We start from the raw sequence: 22,214 nt of genomic DNA, 5'->3' as shown, positions 1-22,214 counted from the left end.
ATGTGTCTTTTTTTCCCTCCTCTTTCTCCTCTTCTCTGGCTTCCTTTTATTTTTTTCATCCACAAAGCGTCTCGGTGTACAGTTTTTCTCTCCACCTTCCTTTGTCTGTGTCCCTCTCTTCTTCTTATCCGTCTCTCCCTTATCCTTCTCATTTTCTCTTCTCTTGGCAACAGTTTGATTGATAACTGAACGCCTTCTTCTTAACATGCCCGGCTTTTCATATATCAATATATTAACATCTAAATAGATTGAAAGAAAAAATGATATTGAACGCCATAGAACTTTTCTTCGTTAGGTTTTTCCCGTAAAAGTTGGTGACTAAAAGAACGAGTGCAGAGATAACGAGCAGTGCTAGTCTAGTCTGACGAGACCACAAAATAATAATAACAATAATAATAATAATAATAATAATCTAGGAACAGTGTTGCTGATCTTGGAATCATAAAGTTACATCTTACATTTGGATCAAAAACTTTTTTTTTCCAACACTAAAATTTCATTTGTGAAAAGGCTACAAAATCCATCTGAGAAAAGTGCACATCAGCTCACCCAGCAATCATTCTGTAGAGGGTTCCATGCAAATGTTCCCATCAACATCAGCTCACCAACAACCACATTTCATAGTAAAATTCCTATTAAAGTGGCGTTGGAAAGTGTATATTTAGGTTTTTGATGTTACAGAATGATGTAGGGAGCAGCTACAGACATTTAGAGACATTTCAACATTCAACTCAGTGTGTTTTCACGGCTGCAGCCTCTTCCTCTGAGTCTGAATGTTTGCTGGGCAGCTCTGTGGGACGTAGAAAATCTTTTGTGGGATTCATGTGATATTTGGACAATAAGGATATAATGTAACCCTACAGGTAGAGCTCTTTTTCAGATTTTTGAAAACAGGGTAGAAATCCAGTTTTAAAAAGGTCACATTAATGTAGATCTGCAGGATATGAAAACATTAACATTCAAGAATCTGAAAACTACCTCGAGTACAGATGGAGCTTTATAATTCCAAACTTAAAAGAACAGTTTCTCCTCTCCGCTTAAAACGAAAGCCCTCACAAAGATGACCCAGTATGAACTTGTCTATCTTCTTTTTTTTAAATCTCACTCACACTTTCCCTCCCACACACACACACAGTCTCACCTAGACAAACAACACACGGCGGTGATGCATGTCGTGCGCGTCCTTCACACACACGCCCGCTTGGCGTGCAGCATCTCAATCAGCAGGTTGTTGCAGGGCACCTCTCCACTCAGATGCATGTAGCACAGGTAGTCCTCAGCCTGCGTGCTGAGGGAGCGCAGCTCCGGCAGCCGCACCACCAGCTGGCTGAACTTCTCCTGGAACTGAGGGTAGGTGGACAGGGTGTACTCCAGCAGTGCCCCGTTCACCTGCTCCTGGACGCCCTCCACGAACGCCTGGTTCTCCAGCAGCTTCACATCTGCACACAAACAGGCAGAGAGGATGAGTCAGTGAGGAGAAATATTTATCAATGGAGAGCTGGACCAGGCTCATACAGAGTTCATATACCATCAATGAGGAAAGGGGGAAACTGGATTTTAAGGGGTTAAAGATCCACATTGTAGTAAAGGAGCAGGACATGATGGTATTCCCACAGACGGGTCTAGTTTCATACTGTTAAACTGTTAAATTATGTAAGTTTATATTTAAAACTTTGGTAACTTTATGGACGTTACCAAATATATAGTTATTCACCCCCAAACAGACAAAATTATCTTTACTCAAGGTCCACTTACTAGCCTTTTCTGGAGCTTTTAATCACATGTCACAATCTTCATCTCATGCTCTTGATTATGCAGTCACATAATGAAATGAGAAAACTCAGTTTGCTGATGAAGACTGTGAGATGCATTTGTAAGCCCTGGATAAAGACTAGTAAGTGGCCCTTGAGTTAGAATTCATTTGTGAGGGATTTCTTTCTTTTTTTTTAAATGTGCTTAATATACAAATGGAAACTAGTTCATATTGGGTCAGTATGTGTTTTTGGAAGTTGATGAAGATAATATGAAGAAGAATTTGACTGTTTTCATGTGGAGAAATTCCTTCAATTTGTTGTGGTAAGTTAGTGTTTTTAAAGTAATTATTAAAGGTCTACTTCAGTATAAGAGAAAAGGAGACATTAATCTGTCATTCATTCATTAATGGTATAAATGCTGCCCACTATGATTTCTACAGGCTGACCCTATACTTTATAAAATAAGGTGAGTAAGTGGCATGTGGGTGGCTGTATGAGTGTGTTTGTGTTTCTATGTGAGACAATAGAAAAGCCCTCCGGTGGACCGGCATTCAACATCAGCTGAGCCCATCTTGGAGAATCCATTCACATAGTAATTAAATGTTTTGAATCAATGTTCTGAATCATCTTTTCAAACTGCTTAAGGGCAATTAAATTACCCCTGACAAACCTGACTCTGAAGATGAGGGAGAGCGAAAGCGTGAGCAAAGGAGCCGCCGGCAAAGACAGCAAATATTTTCTGCCTATGACAAGTGCTCTCCCCATTCAAAAGCTCTTTGTTCCTTGCTTTGCCAGCGCTAAACAGCAAACACTTCTGGGAATCTGGGCAAGCCACGTCTATGCTCTCTCCATCTGCACAAGCTGTTACATGAATGTCGGTCCTGCCATCCAATGATAGACCCATCCATTACGCTTCTTTTGAATGCCATTAGTGGACAATGGAGGAGGATGTCTTTGGTAATATTGGCTTTTGTCAACCCTAGAAATTTAATTAAGTGAATTTATTGGAGGGGGAAAAAAGCCATTTGAGAAACCACTTGTAACCTTATAGATAAATAGGTACTGCACATAATCTGCAATTGTAACATTTTTTTCATTAAAATGTCACTGTTGCTATTCAAATTGTGCCAGAAGACAGCTACAGTATGGCCCTGAAGCCCAAAAAAGTTGATTAGATTTTGCATTAAAATCTAATTCTCTTCATACACAATGTAAATACATTACACAATACATACTACAGACGAAAGTTCAGGTCTGGTTTTGTTATGCAGATCGTTTCATCAATCATGGATCAGTCTCTCTTAATGCAGATATTTAGAAGAAGAAACAATCTATAAAAAACAGTTTTCTTCTTTGAGCTGTTTTAGCCTGATGAAGCTAATATGATCTTAAAGTATTTACACTCTAAGATGACAGCAAACATGACATTGTGTTTAAAGCTCAATAAATGATCTTTGACTGATAATGACCACTATGATGTATGAGGTTGACTCACTGGGGTTGAACAGGAGGAGGAATTTCAGACAGGCGATCTCTCTGCGGTCGACCTGCAGGGCCCGAAGCCTCGCCGCCAGCTCCTGACCTCTCTGCACCAGACTGGACAGAGTGAGCTCGGCTTGGGACAGGATGGACGACAGCTCCACCTGAAAAACAGAGGCGACTCGTTATTTTCCAAGTCCCTGATATTCATGAGACTTAGATGCAAGACCTCTTAAGTGAAGCTCTTTAAAATAATAGGAAACATCTATCACTCAATATCAGTTTAAATGTAGAGTGTAGTCAGTTTTAGTGTAATGATGAGTTAATATTAAGGAATCATAATTTTTTTTTTTTAATTTATAAAACTTTATTATTTCCATGATGTTCATTGGTCAATATTTCAAGCATTAGACAGAATGTTCATTGTGTTCTCTGAATTTCTGTGCAGTGCATTTCTATATATATAGAAACGCACTGCACAGAAATTCATATATGTAATATATATCAATATTACATATATGAAATATGTATGAAAAATCTTATCGTTATTTTACATTACATTGCATTATCATAACATTGTCTATAAGACCTCTTCTTCATCACCCCTCAAGTACCCTTGCAAGGATGAAGAGCTGGTCCACTTTTCCACAGCCAGGACACAATCTACATTATAGCCTCCTTTGCAGCACCTTGGCAGAACCTTTTTCTGGGAGGATGAGTAGCATGATCTCCCGATAGTTGGAACACACCCTCTGCTCTCCTTTTTTTTAAATGAAAACCATCACTCTGGTCTGCCAGTCCACAGGCACTGTCCCCGATCTCCATAGGCCTCTGAAGACCCATGCCAGCCTTAACAGCCCATCACTGTCCAGAGCCATCTCTGGCCAAATCTTATTCACATCTGGCAGCATGCCTCTGAGGAGCTTTTGGACTACTACAGAGACCTCTGTTAGTGATATGAATGAGGCTTCCCCTATGTGGTCCAACCCTTTCCCCTTCATAGAGAGCATGTTGCTGCTCCAGGTAAAGGGTTAGAGTACTTCAGGGTCTTATGGAGCGTAATATGGAGCTTGAGGTGGACAGGTGGATTGGTACAGCATCCGCAGTAATGCTGTACAGTTTACCTACTGTAAAGCTCTCAATTTACCAGTAGGTCTACGTTTCAACCCTCACCCACAGTCATGAGGTTTGTGTAGTCATTGAAAGATTGCGCATACAAGCTGCCGAAATGAGTATCCTCTGGAGAATGAGGCCACAATAGTGTGGAAAAACAGTGTGGAAAACCTAACATGACATGATTTTAGGCATGCATTAATGATTAATACGTTTGAGCTGTATTCATTTGTTATTGGAGGCTTTTTAGTGTAATTCATTCCGGCGTTTTACCACAACTGAATAGGTGTGGTGGGTCACCCTGCCTTACAGAGCTGCTAACCCTCAAAGAATTTCATTTCTTTCATCTTTTTCAGAGCCTGTCTCTTCTGATAAAACGCACAGTCTTACTGGAAAATGTAGTTTTTGGCATGAAAATAACCACATTCATTTGGTCTAAATGTAAAATCAAGCAAACATAATCCTCACTGATTTCTGAACTGATCTGATTCTTCCTTGAACCACATTGTGAATGAAGTGAGATGTCAATGTGAATGAAGTAGAGTGTGATATTGTGCTGATGGGAAGTTGTGTGAGGGAGTTGTTACCTCCTGGCCGGTCACCAGCAGGATGCTGTCTTCCTTTCCATGTTGCACTTGTCTGAAAATGTGATCTAGGACCAAAAGTTCAGACCAGCAGTTGTGAAGCAGCTTCATTTGATCTCCCACCTCCAGGAAGCACATAGACAAACACAGAGAGAGAGAGAAACAGACATTATCTTAAGGGTATCTACAGTTTAAAGTTCTTTCTGTTCATTCATTCATAGATTTTATAGATTTTTCTTTCTTCTTCAGGAAAATCTTCCTGTTCTTTCAACCCTAAAATAGTCCTGATTATTCTTCTGTTACTGTTTTCCACAGCATCTATGTTCATATTGTAGGAGGGAAATCAATATCTTCTATTTCCAACTGTTTTTCAATTGTATGTTCTATCATTTTCTTGTTCTGTTGTATTTAATATGTTCTACGTGGCTCAATTCCTTCAATGACAGGAAATTAGATTCTGATTTAAAAGGAAAAGAAAAGAAACATCTACTTTGCCGACATGCTGTCGGTCTAATTCTAAATCTCACTGAAATATGTGACAAAAACAGATCATCTGAAAAATGATTGACAATAAAAAACAAGGAGAGGAGAGAAATGAAGTGATGGTTGTTGGTATTTGTGTGTATGAGTGTGTGTGATGATGTGTTGCCGTTTTGAGTGTTGTGTATTTACGAGCATCGCCTGAGACCTCTTCAACCTGTTCACCTCTCCCTAACCCCCCACCACCACCACCACCACCACCACCACCTCACCCCTCCCAGTCACATCTGCTGTTTTGGGGGATGGGTGTGTCTATGTGTGTGTGTGTGTGTGTGTGTGTGTGTGTGTGTGTGTGTGTGTGTGTATGTGTGTGTGTGTGTGTGTGTGTGTGTGTTTTAAGATTAAACCCCCCCCTCCCTCCCTCCCTCCCTTGCTCGCTGCAATATTGTCTGCAAAGTGAAGGACACGGCAGTCAGTAATTCTGTAGCCGCAGCTGCTAATAGGCCCAGACGCACATTCATCTGACACGTAGCTGACAGAATTACTGTCCATCTGAATGAAACTATATATCAGTCGCTGAGGAGAGGGTCCAATCTTGTTTCGGCCACACACTCATTTGGACTGGTGCGGCGGTGGGGGTCTGGGCGTACAGTGATAAAGGAAGGGGTTAAGGAAGCAAGAGGTCTCGGCGACCTCCTGTGCTTCCTCTCCAAGAGGAGTTGGACACTCAGCTGCAGCCAAAATATCACTTTGAAAAAAAGGCTCAAATGTGCCGAACATGCAGAGAGGCTTTATTTTATCTCCTCAGTGTTTCTCTCTTAGTGTTGGAGTGTGGAACTGTGTTAGACTGATCTAGCAGGTTATATACCTGTCAAGTGTCATGTTCTTCCTGTGAGAGCCACATTTTAGTGCATCTAACAGCCATGAAGTCTGGGATCCCAGAAAATAAACTTGTACATCATAATCCTGGATCAGTAATAAATGACTGACAGAGCCTTCAGCTGGCCTGCAGCAGAAGTGTAGCAGAGTAATGTTTACTATCAGGTGTGCTTCAACCTCTCAAACATTGTGAGGGACGGCAGAGCAGAAGTGCTCATGATGAAAGCGGGAGGTACAGAAATTGGAGGAAAGCTTTTGTTCCATATGTTTAGAGTTGCACAGATGTTCCATTGACCTTTATTCCATTCCTTCTTGTATATGTTAACAGGTATGTGTTTAAGTCACAGCTGACCTTGTAGAACGCAGTGAAGCCTATTATGCTCTGAATTCTCATTTAAATTATTCCATTTAGAGTGTCCTCATATTTTCATGTTTCATGACATTAACATGTCAGACCCCTCAAGGCTTATATAGCGCATCATTATTTTTGAACAATAAACTCTTGTAACATTCAGAATGCAGTCGTTTTTATACTTTACTAGTTATGAATTCCTGGTTGGAATTAAAGAGATTTTTTTTTACTTTTCTTTACTGATTTACTGACTATAAGGTCAAGAAAAAACGTAATCAAACCATTTTCAACTGCAAGTTAGGAAAATCTTCTATGTAAAGAAAATACAGCTGGTTGAACCATTATGATAAAGTAGTAATTACCAAAAATTCCACTGTCTACCACAAGGCTGATGAAAGTGAGTGTCATATTTGGAGCAGCAGAAGCTAATGTTGTTATGGTCATCTCACATCAACAGCAACAGTTTGCATTTGGCATCTTTGGCACAAATATATTTGTAGTATCAACCCTTAAGAAAACCCCTGCCAAGAGCAGGCACAACAATTTCAATGAAAAAGGACTGAAATGAATGGTGCTGCAGTGCTGCTATCAGAGATAGACTCATTTGACTGATAACATGCTTACAGATCAAATTAACGCTTTGGATTTTAAAGAATTAGGAGTAGAAGATAAATAAGTACACAGATTGAGAATTTGTGTGCAATAATGTGATGTATTTAAACTTCACATAGCATTAAAGTAGATAAGTGGAAGTACTATGTAGTGACGCTCTGAGTGCTGCAGAGACGTCTCCAGCTTCAGGAACTACTGAAGAGAGCCATGTTCATTATTTGGTCCAGTAGCAGCATTAGAAGCAATGTGTGAGCATGTGTGCGTAAACATGGTCTAGGATGAAATGAGTTAAACCCCCTGTTGTCCTCAGGTCAATTCCCACCCAGGAGGACAACAGGTGTTAACTCAAAAATGAAGTATAATTTCATGTCAATGAGGCCTATTGCCCATAATTTCCACAAATAAGTGTAAAACCTGTGGTAATAAGGTGGAATGAAGTTGGCTAAAAAGGTCTAACACAGAATTGGGTGATACTTTATACCTTATGCTTTATTAACAGTCAAACCAGACCAGGTCCATTTTGACTCAGAAATACAAAGGCTGCATGGTGGAAGGGAAGACAACAGGAGGATTAAACATCCTATTGACAAACATACACCGGTATCTTAACCCCTTAAATATTGTTCAGTTCAAATTTGACCCGTTTTGACAGCGTTAAAAACACCCCAAATGTCTTTTACTCTGAAATGTGATGACTTTTCCTAAAGTGACCCAAAATGCACAATAATGAAAATATTTTAGACTGTTATACTTTTGTTTAGGTGCTACAAATGATCCATCCATTGGTCCATTGAGGCTGTTCTGGGTCAAATTATCTCCGTATCTATTGACATGTGTTTTAGTGAAATGAATAGTTCATAGTTTTAATAAGATTAGTAGTTATGAGGATTTCTTTTTATGATGTAGCAGTGAAGACTGATGGCTCTAATGGTTATACAATAAACCCCACAGTTCCATTAAGTTCTTGTTATTTTCACTTTACATAAAATACATTTACATCATTATTGCTATGTTATATTTTCATGTCTTAGGTAAAATAGGACATGATATTGTGTGAAAGTAAATGTTTTTGGTGTCAAACCTAAAAAATACACTCTCTCTGCTCTCTGAAACATGAATCAAGGTTTAATCACACATTTATTGATCAGTCAGATCGATTATTGATGCTTTCTAAACAGATCTGTGGTTCAAAATTAGGTATAGACACTTTTAATGAGGGGAACATACTGTGAGGGTGTAGAATATGAATAGTATGTAAGGGTTAAAGACACACTGCACTGTACGCGAACATACTCAATGCCAATCACTGAATTATGTAGATACAGAAGAAAAAATATGAACTATCCAGTAAGTTAACCCTTGAATAGTTTATCTCTATTTTGTAGCTCAAATTGGATATCTATTTCATTTCATTTCTGAGCAAAACTCTTGAAAATCTTCTTGGACATTTCACTTTTTAAATTGCTTATCGCTAGTTCATTGCCTGTAATAACTGAGCATTTGTGTGTGTGTCATTGTGCGCGCTCCCACAGCAACATCTTCCACGTTCAACAGGTGAATGGAAGGTCAAACACAAGACACGACAAAGGCCACCTCTGGGGGGAGCCGCGGCAATCAATAGCTTCCATTCTGCTCACAATTTAATAACAATGTAGACGAGCAGAGCACCGGAGCCGAAGTGGAGAGCTGACATTCCCCTGTTATCGTCTGCGTGGAATGTAATTATCCAGGCCCAGGGAAACAGCTCTTTCTGCCGGGAGGCTTTTTTGGCAAAATATGCACAGCTTTGTTCTCACTGTCCGTGTTGGCTGCTGGCTGGCTTAAGAAAAATGTAAAAAAAATTGCTCGAACATCGCTAGAAATGCGTCAGATGTGTTTAATTTCATCCTACGTGAGGCTGTGGGGGAGGACGCCAAAAATAAGACTGCGATGGTCAGAAAAACTGTCATGTTACAAAAGAAGTGAAAACAGGAAAGCTGTGAATGTGACTTTTTTTTTAGATTGTGGCATTTTTGGTATGCTGCCACACTGCAAGATAACTTATTAGAAAAAGGGAGGCAGATTAAACTGAATGCACGCCCCTAATATACCATCTTCACATATACATTGTCACCATTTTTGCTACCGAGTGTCAAACAACTCACGAATGTACCAGTGCAAAGTGAAATCATGCAGGAAGTGTATCTATCAGAGTTGTGAATTCATTTAGTCATGAGCTGCAGCACGCAGAGTGCTCAAGAAGCCTGGAATTAAATGAATATTACATTATTTACATTATTGGAGTAGTAGGTAAATTATAATGGTTGGCAGGTTGGTAATAAAAATAGTTTGACAGATTATATTTTTTGTCTCCTATAAAGAAAAACATGATTAAACTTTGTTGTGGTTATGTTCAGGCACACTCACAGCCCTTGGTTTACTATGCAAAAAGGCCACAGTGACTTAAAGAATGAAAAACTTGTTTACCTTATGAACGTGTGACTGAAACAATAATCCTACCTTAATCTTCTAACATTAAGCAACATGTGTACCTAACTCTTACCACAGTGCACTCAAACCTCTGATGTGAAACTGACAAAACAAATACACATGTCATTTCAAGAGAAAGATACCAAGCATTCATTAACAGCAGAGTATCAAATATAATCATCTTTTCTCGGAGCAGAGACTAGAAAAGAAAGATAAGGCTACCTTTTTTTAATAATTTTGTTTAATATCCATAACAAGACGTCAACAACCATGAAGGTAATAGTTTTTGATGAGATTCCTCCTCTAGGCAAACTTCATAGTAAAACCAGTGTACAGTAATTGTACAGAACAGAACAGATCCAAACCATTCATTACTGATTAGTCTGATTACTGCTACAGATGCATGTATTCAGTCAGTCAGCAGCTAAATACATAAAGCTACACAACACAACCCATACTTTGTGTTTGGGAGTTAGCAGTTCTTACTTTATTACACAAAGCATTTCTGCAACGTATTCTCAGAAAATGTAAAATCACTGCTTTGAATATAACTTGGTAACAGAGACGAGAAAATATCAGTTTAAAATCTGGATAGTAATGCAGAGGAGTCTTTCAGCCGTGTATCTGTTGAAGTAGAAGTACAAAGATGTATCTTGTTGCTGTTAGTTTAAGAAAGTGCTACAAATACCATCATCACCACAATGAGCTCTTTGTTTCTGAGACAGGGAATGTACAAAAGTAACAATAATGAAAACTCTATATTTTGGGTGTTTTCAGAAAGCATGAACTCAGACATCGTTTTTCATAGCTGACATATTGTGAAATGAGTTGTAAAGGCGTGAATGGAAACTCGTCTGCAATGTTACCGCGTCAGTTTCATTTTATCAATAAAAACATTAAGGGCAACATAACAGGACTTCAGCTGATAGTATTAGGCTTTTTTTCAATTCAAGCGAGACATCGTAGCGCAGGTTTAGATGGCGGTTGAGCTATGAGTGTGCACAGAGGCCTCCACACTCAACACATTGTTTGCTGTGGTTTTCTCCAAAACTTGCCGAAAATATTCTGGATAAAGCAAGAAGTGTTCTTTGTTACCATTTCCTGTCTTTGTTTACTTTGTTTTGCCTATCACGACATGGACAGAGCTGTTAAAGTTATTTTAGAACTACAAGAGAGACAGCAGAAGTAAGTAAGAAGAAATAGTAAGACGCAATGACGTCAACGGGACACCCAGCCACACTGTCAACAGTTTAGTAGGAACTCTTTGTTTCCAAAGAAATAAACAGGGAAAAGTAAATAACTGGGAAGTGGGGAGAGGGGGGGGGGGGGGGGGGGGGGGGTGACTGGGGGCAGAAATCCTGCTGCCAAAAATCTAATGTTGCAAATTCCAGGGTACAATGCACATTAATTAACATTGACATTTTAATAGTGTCAATGTAAATGTGGCACCTGTCGTCCCATATTGACTTAGAACTGACAAATGGATACAACATTTCATATATCATGGAGTTAAAATAAGAGGTGGGGGGAAATGGAGAAAAAGTATCATAGGTAGAAAACACTATAAAATGGTTAGAATCATTCCTTTAAAAAATAATTAGCACATATTTGACTAGATTTTAAGCATTATCAAAACATTAAATGAATAAAACCAACAAAAAAAAGTCTGTGAATACAATACTACCCCAGCAACTACTCAGCCCACAACTACTACTACTACTAATAATAATACCAATAATAACAAAAGTATGCCTGAATCCTGTTACTGTTTGTGTGAACACACATCTGCTTCACTGTGTTGCCTTCATGGTGGGAGCAGAGAATCCAAACATAGAGAAACCAGCCAAAGCTTTACACATACCAAACTAATGATTCTCGGTTGACCAGCCTCTGCTTCTGCTGCTGCTAAGAGTAAAGCTAAAAGTGTTTATAAATGCTTAACTAGCATTAGAGTGACCAGCAATGAAGACTGTGAAGCTCTCAGCGACTACATGTCCCAGCGGTGAATGCAAACGAGTGAATGAGTGTGAGGCAGGAAAGGAGCAGACTGATGTTGGGTAAATAAGCTTCTATTTGATCCAAATACTGAAAGAAATCTCACCAAATCTCACCAAGGCCAAAATCAACCTTTTGTTGCTAGTTAAACTGTTTAATTGGTTGAATCAGTTTGACCATGGCTTGTCGACAGATGTTTGTTTTTTTCAGCGCGGCGCATTATATTATGACACACTGAAGAAGGTTATTTTCTTCTTTGTTGTGTAACTGACCTGATTTGTCATAAAAGAATTTCATCATTTCATTTATACAGTGAGCAGTAGGTGTAATCAGCCATATTGGCAGCAGCAGCATGTTTAAGCCACAACAGCAGTATCGATCCCTACAGGACTTCAATTTGACTGAGCTGCTAAATCATCCAAACTGTCTGATGCTACAGTGTGTGTGTGACACAGCTTCACAAAGACAATCACAGCGCCGGAGATGACGGATGGAGACGCTGATAATATATGTCCAATCTTTATCCTCAGAGGTGTGTGTGTGTGTGTGTGTGTGTGTGTGTGTGTTTGTGTTTGTGCGTGCGTGTGTGCGTGTGTGCGTGTGTGCGTGCGTGTGTGTGTGTGATCAGCCACTGTTTAGCAACACCAACCAGGAATAATTACTTATAGCACTCCACCACACTAATAAGACTTTAGATGGTGACTGTGTATTTCTACAGCTGCAGCATCATTACATTAAAGATTATACACATAAAGCAGCAGCTGCCATGAATAGATAAAAACATAGAAAATATAAAAATGTCTTTCATCTCAAATATTTCTATTAAAAATGATTGTTCATGGTGTTCATTAAAGGTGGTGCAGTCATTTCAAGCTTAATTTATTTGTAGCTTCTCTTGAGAAGGTGTTACAAATGGCTCATTAGGGACAAATGTCTGCGTCAAAAGTTAGAAAATATTATACATTAATATTACTTTACACTTTCAATTTTAACCCTTTAAATGCCAGTTTGTGTACATAATACAACTTTTAGTTTTTTTGTAATGCTCAAACCTCAATAACTGACGGTAACTTATACGATAAATGTACTGCACACAAGTGTTATATATTCTATTCTATTGAGTTTGATAACCTGCGCATAAGCATACACGTGCATGTGTGTTTATGAGTGAGAGAGATTTAGACATAATGCTATAAATGCAAGACAGTACATATTCTCTATTTGTAGCTGCACATGCACATATTTATGTTTACACACTCTCACACACACAAAATTATTTTCAATACACACACAAACAAACACACATACACACACACACACACACACACACACACACACACACACACACACTCACTCACTCACTGACACCCATACCAACATATCCAGGTCATTTTGGATGCACTCACATTTTTCATTGGTCTGCTGTGCTTCATAATATGGGATAAGAAGGACTGAGGGAAACTGCATTGTATTTTCCCATAGGCAAAATACAGCTAAATTATGTACGAGAAACCCCCCGGCCCAAAAAAATACAATTTTCCCAGGATGCAGGAATGCATGAAAAAGAGATACTTTGGCAGGGGGTTTAAAAACTGTAGTATTAATTGGTTTTAATGGGGACATTTTATTGAAAAAAAAAAAACCTTGAGAAATTGATTCCATTTGCATGAACACAGCCCAAAATGATCGAGAAAATTAAAATGAAAAGCCAAAAATGTCCTTAATGAGGCACAAATGGTTAAATGAGTATTTTTGTGCTTCTACTTGTCTTAGTATGGAGTTGAGCTCGAGAAACTTCTTTGTCTCTGCAAGTTGATTTTAACACCATGGAGGAAATGAAGTGTTCCCAAACTGTGGTGTTTGTGCTCTCAAAGTGCGCTGTGAGTCCATTCTGAGTGAGTTAATTGCGAGTGAGTCGTGGGTGTGTGTGTGTATGAGTCAACTTCATCAGCTTTAAAAGCATTCCTGTGTTTTTTTTCAAGCTGAATAGGCATGAGGGCCTTTAAACTTTTCATAAAAACATTTCTCCTCTTTTTATTTTCTCACAAAGCAAATGACTTATTTTTAGTGCTATTAATATTTTAGTAAAAGAGAAATATTTAAAAAGCTGTATTGTGGTCAGCATGAATGAGGCTTATTTCTTACTTGTGTTGAAGTGCTTTTACTTCGCTGGTTAAACCCTGACTGCTTTGTTGCAATACTTTTTATTTTAAGATTTAAGCCCAGAGAAAAATTTGTTTCCATTTGTTTTGGGTGGCAGATAAGTAAGCGCTCGTACAGCAGTTATCAAGCCAGAATAAATTATTCCTGTTTGATGGGGAGATATTTCACTGTTAAATTAACATTTTTGACACACGAGGACACAGATTTTGTGTCTGAACCAGCTGATTACACAGAGAACGACAGGATATAGTGTTTAAAAATACATTTTAAAACAAAACATTTTATTTTTAATAGTGAAAGCAGGACGATAAGTTGTGATGAAAGAGAATCAGTTTTGAACATCAGACAAATAGTGCCCTGAATAGGGAGCATTATTTTATAATTCAGGTGTCAGCGCAGAGCCACATTGAATTGGAATTCCTTCAGCTTTCCGGCCAACATTTCATCCAAATGTAACTTTTGTCCTCAACTTTCCTTTTTTCTTTTGTTTGTGTAAAGTGCAGCATGCATCAGTAACTCTTGTTATTTGCTGATAAAAGCTCATTTATCTTTTGATTCAGGCACACATGACTTGAGGGTTTGCTCACAATTAAATTTTACTTTGACAAAAAGAGGATTTTGCTTTAATGCTTGAAAGTGTGCTGCAAAAATACCTTCTTTTTTTCTCTTTTTTTTTTACAGGATATAATCTAAAACTGGATGTAGTGTGTGTGATATGTAAACCAGTGTTATGGAAGGGAGAATAACTGTAGCTTGAGCTGTAAAATGTGAAATGTTCCCCTCTAGTAGAAATGTGTGCATGCATGGGTATGTGAGCATGAGGACAGGATAATGTTCCTTGTACTCACCCTGAGCTCCTTGAAGAAGATGCAGCTCCGAGCCCACTCCACTATGGAGAAGAGAGTCTGGTCTGCCATGCGACACATGAGGCTGAAGGTGCTGGGTTTGTCCAGCCGGCCCCGGCTGTTCTGCTCCTGCTGCAGATGAGTCAGGATCTTATTCTGCACCACGTGCTCGTCTGGATCGCAGCGCAGCAGCTCCAGCACCAGCGGCGGCAGGCTGGGAGGCTGCGGCGAGGCTGACGGGTACATTTCTGGGTAGGGGTATCCTGTCAGAGACTCGGGGGAGCTGGTGTAGTCGGGGCACTCGGCTTTAATCGCCCTGCCTGGGAGGGATGTGTACTGGTACTGAGTGGTAAGGGGGACATGGGACTGCATGGCCATGCCTAGGGATGGGGGTCCATAGAGGTTGGCCTCGTAGTCTGTGGGGGTGATGGAGCTCGGGGTGGAGGGGAGGAGACTTTTGGAGATGGTAGGCAGGCCGTGCAGGGTGCCGGTGAAGCCGTAGTCAGTCTGCAGAGGAGAGGCTGGCGGAGGAGCTACGCTCTCCAGCTTGAACCCGTTGGATCGTATCAAAGCCTTCTTCTGCTGCTTCAAGGCCCTGTCTCTCTTGTACATAGGGCCAAATTTATTCCTCCCCCCACGCATGCGGTCTGCACGCACCGCTGTCACACAAGAGACGAGAGGTGAAAAACAGATTTACAGATGAAACAGTGACTCTGCTGAATTCTCCTGCAATGCCAAGCTCTCTTTTCTAAAGCTGAGTAAAAACCTAACATGCATTTCTCCAGCATTCCCAAATATTCCTGCAGACCGAGTTAATAGCAGACATGTTGGTCTTTTTTTGCTTCCCTTTTTAGGCCTGAGAAGAATCCCCAAGGGTGTGTGCAGCCCCACTCCTTCTTGTAGCCTAAATAGAGCTTTTGATTTAAAACATGGGAGTCTCCGGGGTTTTATCAGTAAGTCAAGAATGTGTCCATTTTTTTTTGCCACGGAAGCAGGTGCTTTCCTGCATTGCTGTCTGGGAATTAATTCCATCCCATGTGTATAGAAAGCAACGATGAGAGCTACCAGCCCACAAATCAAAAAGGCTTTTTTTTTTTTTTAAATAGTAATCATGGGATCAAATTGTAAAATAATAGCAAAATAAACCAAATAAATAAAAATATATAATAAGTTGACACACGAGAAGTCTTTACAGTTAGATAATACTGATTACTGTTAAAATTATTGTGAAACAAACAAAGCAAATAGTGTAAGAAAAAAATAATTTGTCCGAAATAATAATATAATCATATAGGTTATTAGTATGGTTATTGTTGTTGTTAAAAGAGAAAACAGGTTGTTAACTGTACCTTCAAGCCGCATCCCGACGTTGAGGCATTTTTGGAAGCGACAGAAAGGACATCTCTTCCTCTGCGTCTTGTCTATTTTACACTCCTGGTTTTCCGCACATGTGTATCTCTTGTTGTTCTGCACCGTCCTCTTGAAGAAGCCCTGAATACAGATACAGATCATATGTAAGAAACAGCACCTAAAAGTTAGATTATATGTTTTATTTTAAGGATGCAAACTTCCGCCTTCGAAATCAAATTGGACTCTTTCCACATATTTGCATACTTTCGGTGAATAATATTCAATGTTTCTAATTTAGCTTTTTTTTTTTTTAACAAAATAGGAGAAGAAATTCAATTTAAAAAAAATCTCAATTATATGAGGCTAACCGTTTTTAGAGGTTTAGATTATCCGTAATAATTCGTTTAAAGGTCAGTGCAAATGCCGACGCTTCTTCATAAAATTACACATGATTTATTATCATTATTATTATTATTATTTGTGTTGCAGTGGTGGTCAATACCTTGCAGCTCTCGCAGGTAAGCAGACCGTAGTGATATCCAGACACTTTGTCTCCACACACAGGACACAGCTCTTCCAGATCATCATCATATGTGTATTCCATAACCTTCAGAGTCACACCTGCTGCGCACACACATTCACGCAGTGAGGAAACGCGGCACGTAAGTGTGCAATGCAAATATCCATACACATTCACATACATATGAAGAAGAAAAAGAAAAAAAAATGCGCTTATATACCGTAATGTAAGTTAGAAATAGATGGCATTTAATTTAGTGGTGTGGTAGATGTGTCCTCAAATATATGAAGGCGTTGCTTTAAAAAAATAATTATTTGCCCTAAATTAAATGCATCATAATCTGACAAAAATGAATAAATAAATGCTACATGAAATTGCTTTTCAAATACAATTTCAAGAATTAAAAAATGCTCCTTAGTTATTTATGATATAGATATATAGATATATATAATGCAAACATTCGATATATATTCAATTCAGAATTAAATAATATGTGTATGCATATTTTTAAAATAAGGATTAATAATAAGCTTATTTGTAAATTTAAAATAATAAATTCATACATGTTGGACATCATTTTTAATATTTGCTATCGATATAAATATAACACTTAGATTAACAGAAGTCATACAGGCAGTGTCTATGTGTCTGTGTTGTAATTGAGTTGTGCTGTATGCAGCCACATTCAAACATAGTATATGCTTTGTTTCGTTTTCTAAAAAATCGCTTTTTATCATATGTATTATTTTCATCCGTTTGAAAGCGCCCCATAGCCTATATACTATGATGGATTTATGACATTATAATAAGGTGGATAGACTGCATAAAAGCTGACTCTGGCACATGAACACACATTGAGCTAACCTACCTGACAGATGAAGCGTCTATCACTGAGTGAGAAAAACAATGTATCACTCCGCTAGTACGTTTGAACAATTAAAGGGGAAAAAAAGAAGCATTTCGGCTAGCATATCCTTTTTTAAGGAGGCAAACTCGACTGGGTTTGGTTCGGTGTCTCGTCGAGAGAAAAATAAAGTTATCCTGCTGTCGATATAACGCCATGTCGAATCGGGAAGAAGTGAATTGAGCCGAATTGAGTAGAGCAGGGTGACAGAGAGGAGGAGAGTGTTCAGGCCTGCCGCGAAGCACACGAAGCAGCTCGCGGCCAGGGGTTTCGCGGGGTTTGCTGGAGGACGAATCAGCGGTGTCGCGCGACATAATCAGCAACACAGGTGTGTAGGTTACAGACCTATAGAGACTATATAATAAATACATATCTAAAGACAAACACCACATTTAGAAACAGCATCATTACTATTTTTTAATTAGCCTAATTTTACACGTGTGCTTTTAAAAAAACATTATTATGAATTATTTTTTGTTGTTGTGATGTTTACATTATTAGGCTTTCGTTAGTTTCTATCGTAGTAGCTTATAGTCATAACATTTTATTTATTTTTTTATAATTGGTATCATAGCCTTCTTTTATTCAATGATATTGTTTTTCTATTTAATTTATGTTAATTTGCACATTAGGGTTAATTAGCTATATTTATGATTTATTGTATGATTGAAAACCAATGCATTGTAAATTATAGCTACTGCTATTTTAATAGGCCTATTTACAATAAATAATCCTATTTTGCATTAATTCAGGTGTGTATAGTTGCATAACTGTTTTTTTTACTGCTGCAGTTTCCTTATCAGGCAATTATTGTGACATTGAACAACAGGTTAAAGATCTATGGATGCTTTGGAGTTATTATGTCCAGTTTCAGGCCTTCAAGCCTTTGTTTCAACATGCACATGAGTCTATTGAGCCTAAACTGGTTAATTGAGTGGAGCAAATCTTTATCATTAGTTTAGAGTCAGCAGAGAAGTGGAAAGACTTACCGTGAGTCTTGTCTCCCAGCATCTGAAGTGCACACAGCAGCCAGTCACTTGTGGTTGTCTGATGATTCAAAGCTGAATGTAGGTGTAGCTGCAGCCGTGCATGAGCTGCCCAGGAGCAAAAAAAATTAAAATAAAAAAAGGACCGATAGAAATCCGGATGGACCTTGTCTATAACAGGGCCAGTGTGTGGAACGTGTGTGTGAAGATGACCATTGAAGAGCTCAGAGTGAAACTCCTCCGGTCCGCTCGCCCTTTACTGCGCCTCCCTTATCACAAAAGTTAGACTGCCTCGCTGCTATTGGTGGATGGGGGAGTGACGTGACAGGATGCTCGCTGCTTGTTCAGTAACATGCCTGGACAGCACAGATGAGTGGTGCTGATGGAGGAGTCATGTCACACACACACACACACACACACACACACACACACACACACACACACACACACACACACACACACACACACACACACACACACACACACACACATAATGGTTCTAGCCTAAGCAACACATTTATAGATGAGCATCCTTTTGTTATTATTTATAATATAAATGAATTTAATTCAGTCACTACTGCACTTCTTTTAATAGTTGTGTATTTTATATATTGTTTTTATTCTATTTTTTAGCTAAATTTACTATGTACTATTTTTATTATTTTATATTATATATAATTATAATATGATTTATTGTTATATTCTCTCTTATATTCCATTCATGTTTTTATTTCATTCCTCTTTCTTTTCTGTTCCTTTTTTTAACATATGCTCCTTTTATGTTCCTTTTATGTGAAGCACTTGGTGGTTGTCATTTATTTTTGTTGTAAAGCACTTTAAGCTGCATTTATTGCATGAAAAGTGCTATACAAATAAAGTTATTATTATGATTATTATTATTATGATTATTAATTATTATTATTATTGTTAATTCTTTACTTTTAATTTGAGATGATTCATTGGATAGAACAATGGCATGCACGGACACGTGAAATTATATGATTATACAGTTCTGCTGCATTTGCTGATTCTTACGCTTATAGCATAGAAATACAGTATAATAATAATATTAATAATAATATGAAATGAGGAAAAATACATACTATAAAACATATAAAATATTATTGTTTTTGTCGTTATGTTTGTTAATTAATATTAATTAGGATATGCACTCACTGGCCTCTTCATTAGGAACACATGTGCAATCTAATTCAATCCAATACAACAGCTCTGTTATAAATTCTACATTTATGAAGTTTATACATTTTCAGTTTTTGTTAACATTGTCAAAAATGTGATAATTCTACTTTATGATTATTACCTTCTGAGGTCATAGTGGGTGATGGAGGTGTACTAGGGAGCATTATATTGTATGGTGTTCCTGATATTATCCACTCCATTAACATACATGAGAGGAGCAAAATATTAGGAACACCAGTCAATATAATGTACCTCAGTACACCACCATCACTTTGTACGAACTCAGTAATAAACATAAACTAGAATCATCACTTTTCTAACGATATCAACAAAAACTGAATGTATAAACCTCAAAACAAGTAGAATTTATAGCATAAATGCCTAAAAAAATGGCTGGTGATTGTATGTTACATATCAAAGTTAGGTGTTGGACATCTGTTTTAAATTAAATTGCCATATCAGAAATATACTATACATAGATACATAGATACAGATTTATTTATTGTCTGTTGGTTTATTTTTGCACATTACTATATTTATCTGCACTGGTTAACTATACATGCATGTATACATGTATAGTTTCCTGTATCTATTGTCATTTCATTGGCATTAATATTAATTGACTATGACAGAGCATTTTGCTTGGTAAGCGTGATGAAAAGTCCAACTGTCTATTGTTAGCTGTGACAGGAAGCAGTGGGTGGCTGTGGAAGCATAGGATCTGTCAGGTTGCTGAGGGTCACTGTGTGGAAACCAACAAAGCTGAGGGTCCTCAAGCAAAGACCACCACACACATTTAAAGACAGGAAACACGCAGATGACTTAATGTTAGCACAAAAAGTCCTGTTACGTACATGCAAATCCATCAACCGGCATGTGCCTCCCTATATCTACAGTCACTGATCAGACCTCAGATCAGCCAGCAGCATGCTACTCCAGACCCCCAGGGAGGGCAGCACAGACCCCTGACTCTTATAAAACAGACCTAAAAACCTATTCTTCTATTCATTTTCTTGATGTGGTTAATACAGTGGCACTTTGAATTTCACTATGAATGAAAAGTGTGTTATAAATTAAACATGGCTTCCCTGTCTGCAGTGCCCTCTTCCTCATGATGTTAGGATGATCATTCCTGGTAACATTTTCCAGACCTCTCACTATCCTTGAGGAGTTAGGGTCCTGTGAATGTCCATTTCATTTTCCTGTAATTCAGGACTGTTTTAAGACAAAAGACATAATATTCAAATGCAACCTCTTAATTTATTAATGGTCCCTTAAATGACTATATGACAGCATATGACCGGCCCCTAAATAGACTATAACTTCAAGTCAGTTGATCAAAAAGTCATCATAACTGAATGATAACGCACATTTGATAAAACATTCCAAAGTCACCTATAAAAGCATTTTAATAATTTGGTACCAAGAAGACACACAAGCAGTGCAACTAAGACATCTTTTAAATGAGTTGTTGATTAAGGTAAAGGTTGGGGATTGAACACTGACTTTGGTTTAGAACTCAATTGCTTTGTACATTCACATTTGAGAAGGTTGACATCACTTTCAGTCATGTGATTCATATCAGTCTTATCTAACTATATTTATATAGCCTATCTGAGAACAATCATTGTGACCCTGAGTGAAAATGTGTTTAACCCTCACATACTGTTCATACTCTACACCTTTGCAGTATGTTGTCTAAGAATCTCTTCATAAAAAGTGTCTAGACCAAATGTTGAACCAGATGTGTTTAGAGAGCATCAATAGTCGATCTGACTGATCAATAAATGTATGATTTTTTTCACACCACTCATTTTAGGAGAAAAAAACATCTACTATCACACAATATCATGTCCTATTTTACCTAAGACATGAAAATATAACATAGCAATAATGGTTGAAATGTATTTTATGTAAAGTGAAAATAACAAGAACTTAATGGAACTGTGGGGTTTATTGTATAACCATTAGAGCCATCAGTCTTCACTGCTACATCATAAAAAGAAATCCTCATAACTACTATCTTATTAAAACTATGAACTATTCATTTCACTAAAACACATGTCAACAGATACGGAGATAATTTGACCCAGAACAGCCTCAATGGACAAACATTTGTAGCATCTATACAAAAGTATAATATTTTTTTAATATTTTCATTTTTGTTCATGTTGGGCCATTTTAGGAAAAGTCATCAAATTTCAGATTAAACAACATTTGGGTTGTAAGGGTTAAACTATATCTAATCTTGTAGTTTTTTTTATTGATATAATGATTTAATGGTGATCAAAAATTCACAAATCTATTATTAAAAGCAGACTAGGTTGATAGTTAGGTTATTAACTGGTGGGATATGAGGGACTTTTGTGAAAGTGTCAAAGTGAACTCATGAACCCCCGTCCCTGCCAAAGTTGCCCCACCTCATAAAAGAACTTGCACAGCACATCTCAGCCATTAGAAGTGTTTGCTCAGCAGAAGGTGCATACAGGGAGATAGCTTCTATCTATCAATCTGTTTCACCCCTGACCT

General features: G+C 38.0%; 1 protein-coding gene across 2 annotated transcripts; it reads right to left on the bottom strand.

The window, feature by feature from the left end:
• Nucleotides 1–1,185: 1,185 nt before the first annotated feature.
• On the bottom strand, nucleotides 1,186–20,653 carry nr5a1a (nuclear receptor subfamily 5, group A, member 1a). Of its 2 annotated transcripts, none has more exons than XM_062417241.1 (7): nucleotides 20,645–20,653; nucleotides 16,578–16,682; nucleotides 16,075–16,216; nucleotides 14,729–15,384; nucleotides 4,934–5,053; nucleotides 3,250–3,397; nucleotides 1,186–1,439 (listed from the first exon to the last, which is right to left on the bottom strand). In XM_062417241.1, exons 2-7 carry the CDS (start codon nucleotides 16,677–16,679, stop codon nucleotides 1,186–1,188), a joined length of 1,422 nt encoding a protein of 473 aa, XP_062273225.1. In that variant the 5' UTR covers nucleotides 16,680–16,682; nucleotides 20,645–20,653. The 2 variants fall into 2 exon arrangements, with proteins under 2 accessions (XP_062273225.1, XP_062273224.1); XM_062417240.1 differs by lacking the exon at nucleotides 20,645–20,653 and adding an exon at nucleotides 18,489–18,510 and having other exon boundaries at nucleotides 16,578–16,696.
• Between the last annotated feature and the right edge of the window lie 1,561 nt (nucleotides 20,654–22,214).

The sequence above is a fragment of the Scomber scombrus genome, chromosome 4, assembly GCF_963691925.1.
Source record: "Scomber scombrus chromosome 4, fScoSco1.1, whole genome shotgun sequence".
NCBI lineage: Eukaryota > Metazoa > Chordata > Actinopteri > Scombriformes > Scombridae > Scomber > Scomber scombrus.
Note: the sequence above shows the minus strand (reverse complement) of the source record. Positions and strands in the feature narration are given on the sequence as shown.

What these genes read in the sequence shown, in the direction of transcription:
- nr5a1a (XM_062417240.1), bottom strand. Translation starts at nt 18,510, where the DNA reads ATGCTGGGAGACAAGACTCACG. An exon ending in TGCTGGTGACCGGCCAGGAG is followed by an intron (nt 3,398 to 4,933) that starts GTAACAACTCCC and finishes TCTGTTTTTCAG; the next exon opens with GTGGAGCTGTCGTCCATCCT. An exon ending in CCTCCTCCTGTTCAACCCCA is followed by an intron (nt 1,440 to 3,249) that starts GTGAGTCAACCT and finishes GTTTGTGTGCAG; the next exon opens with ATGTGAAGCTGCTGGAGAAC.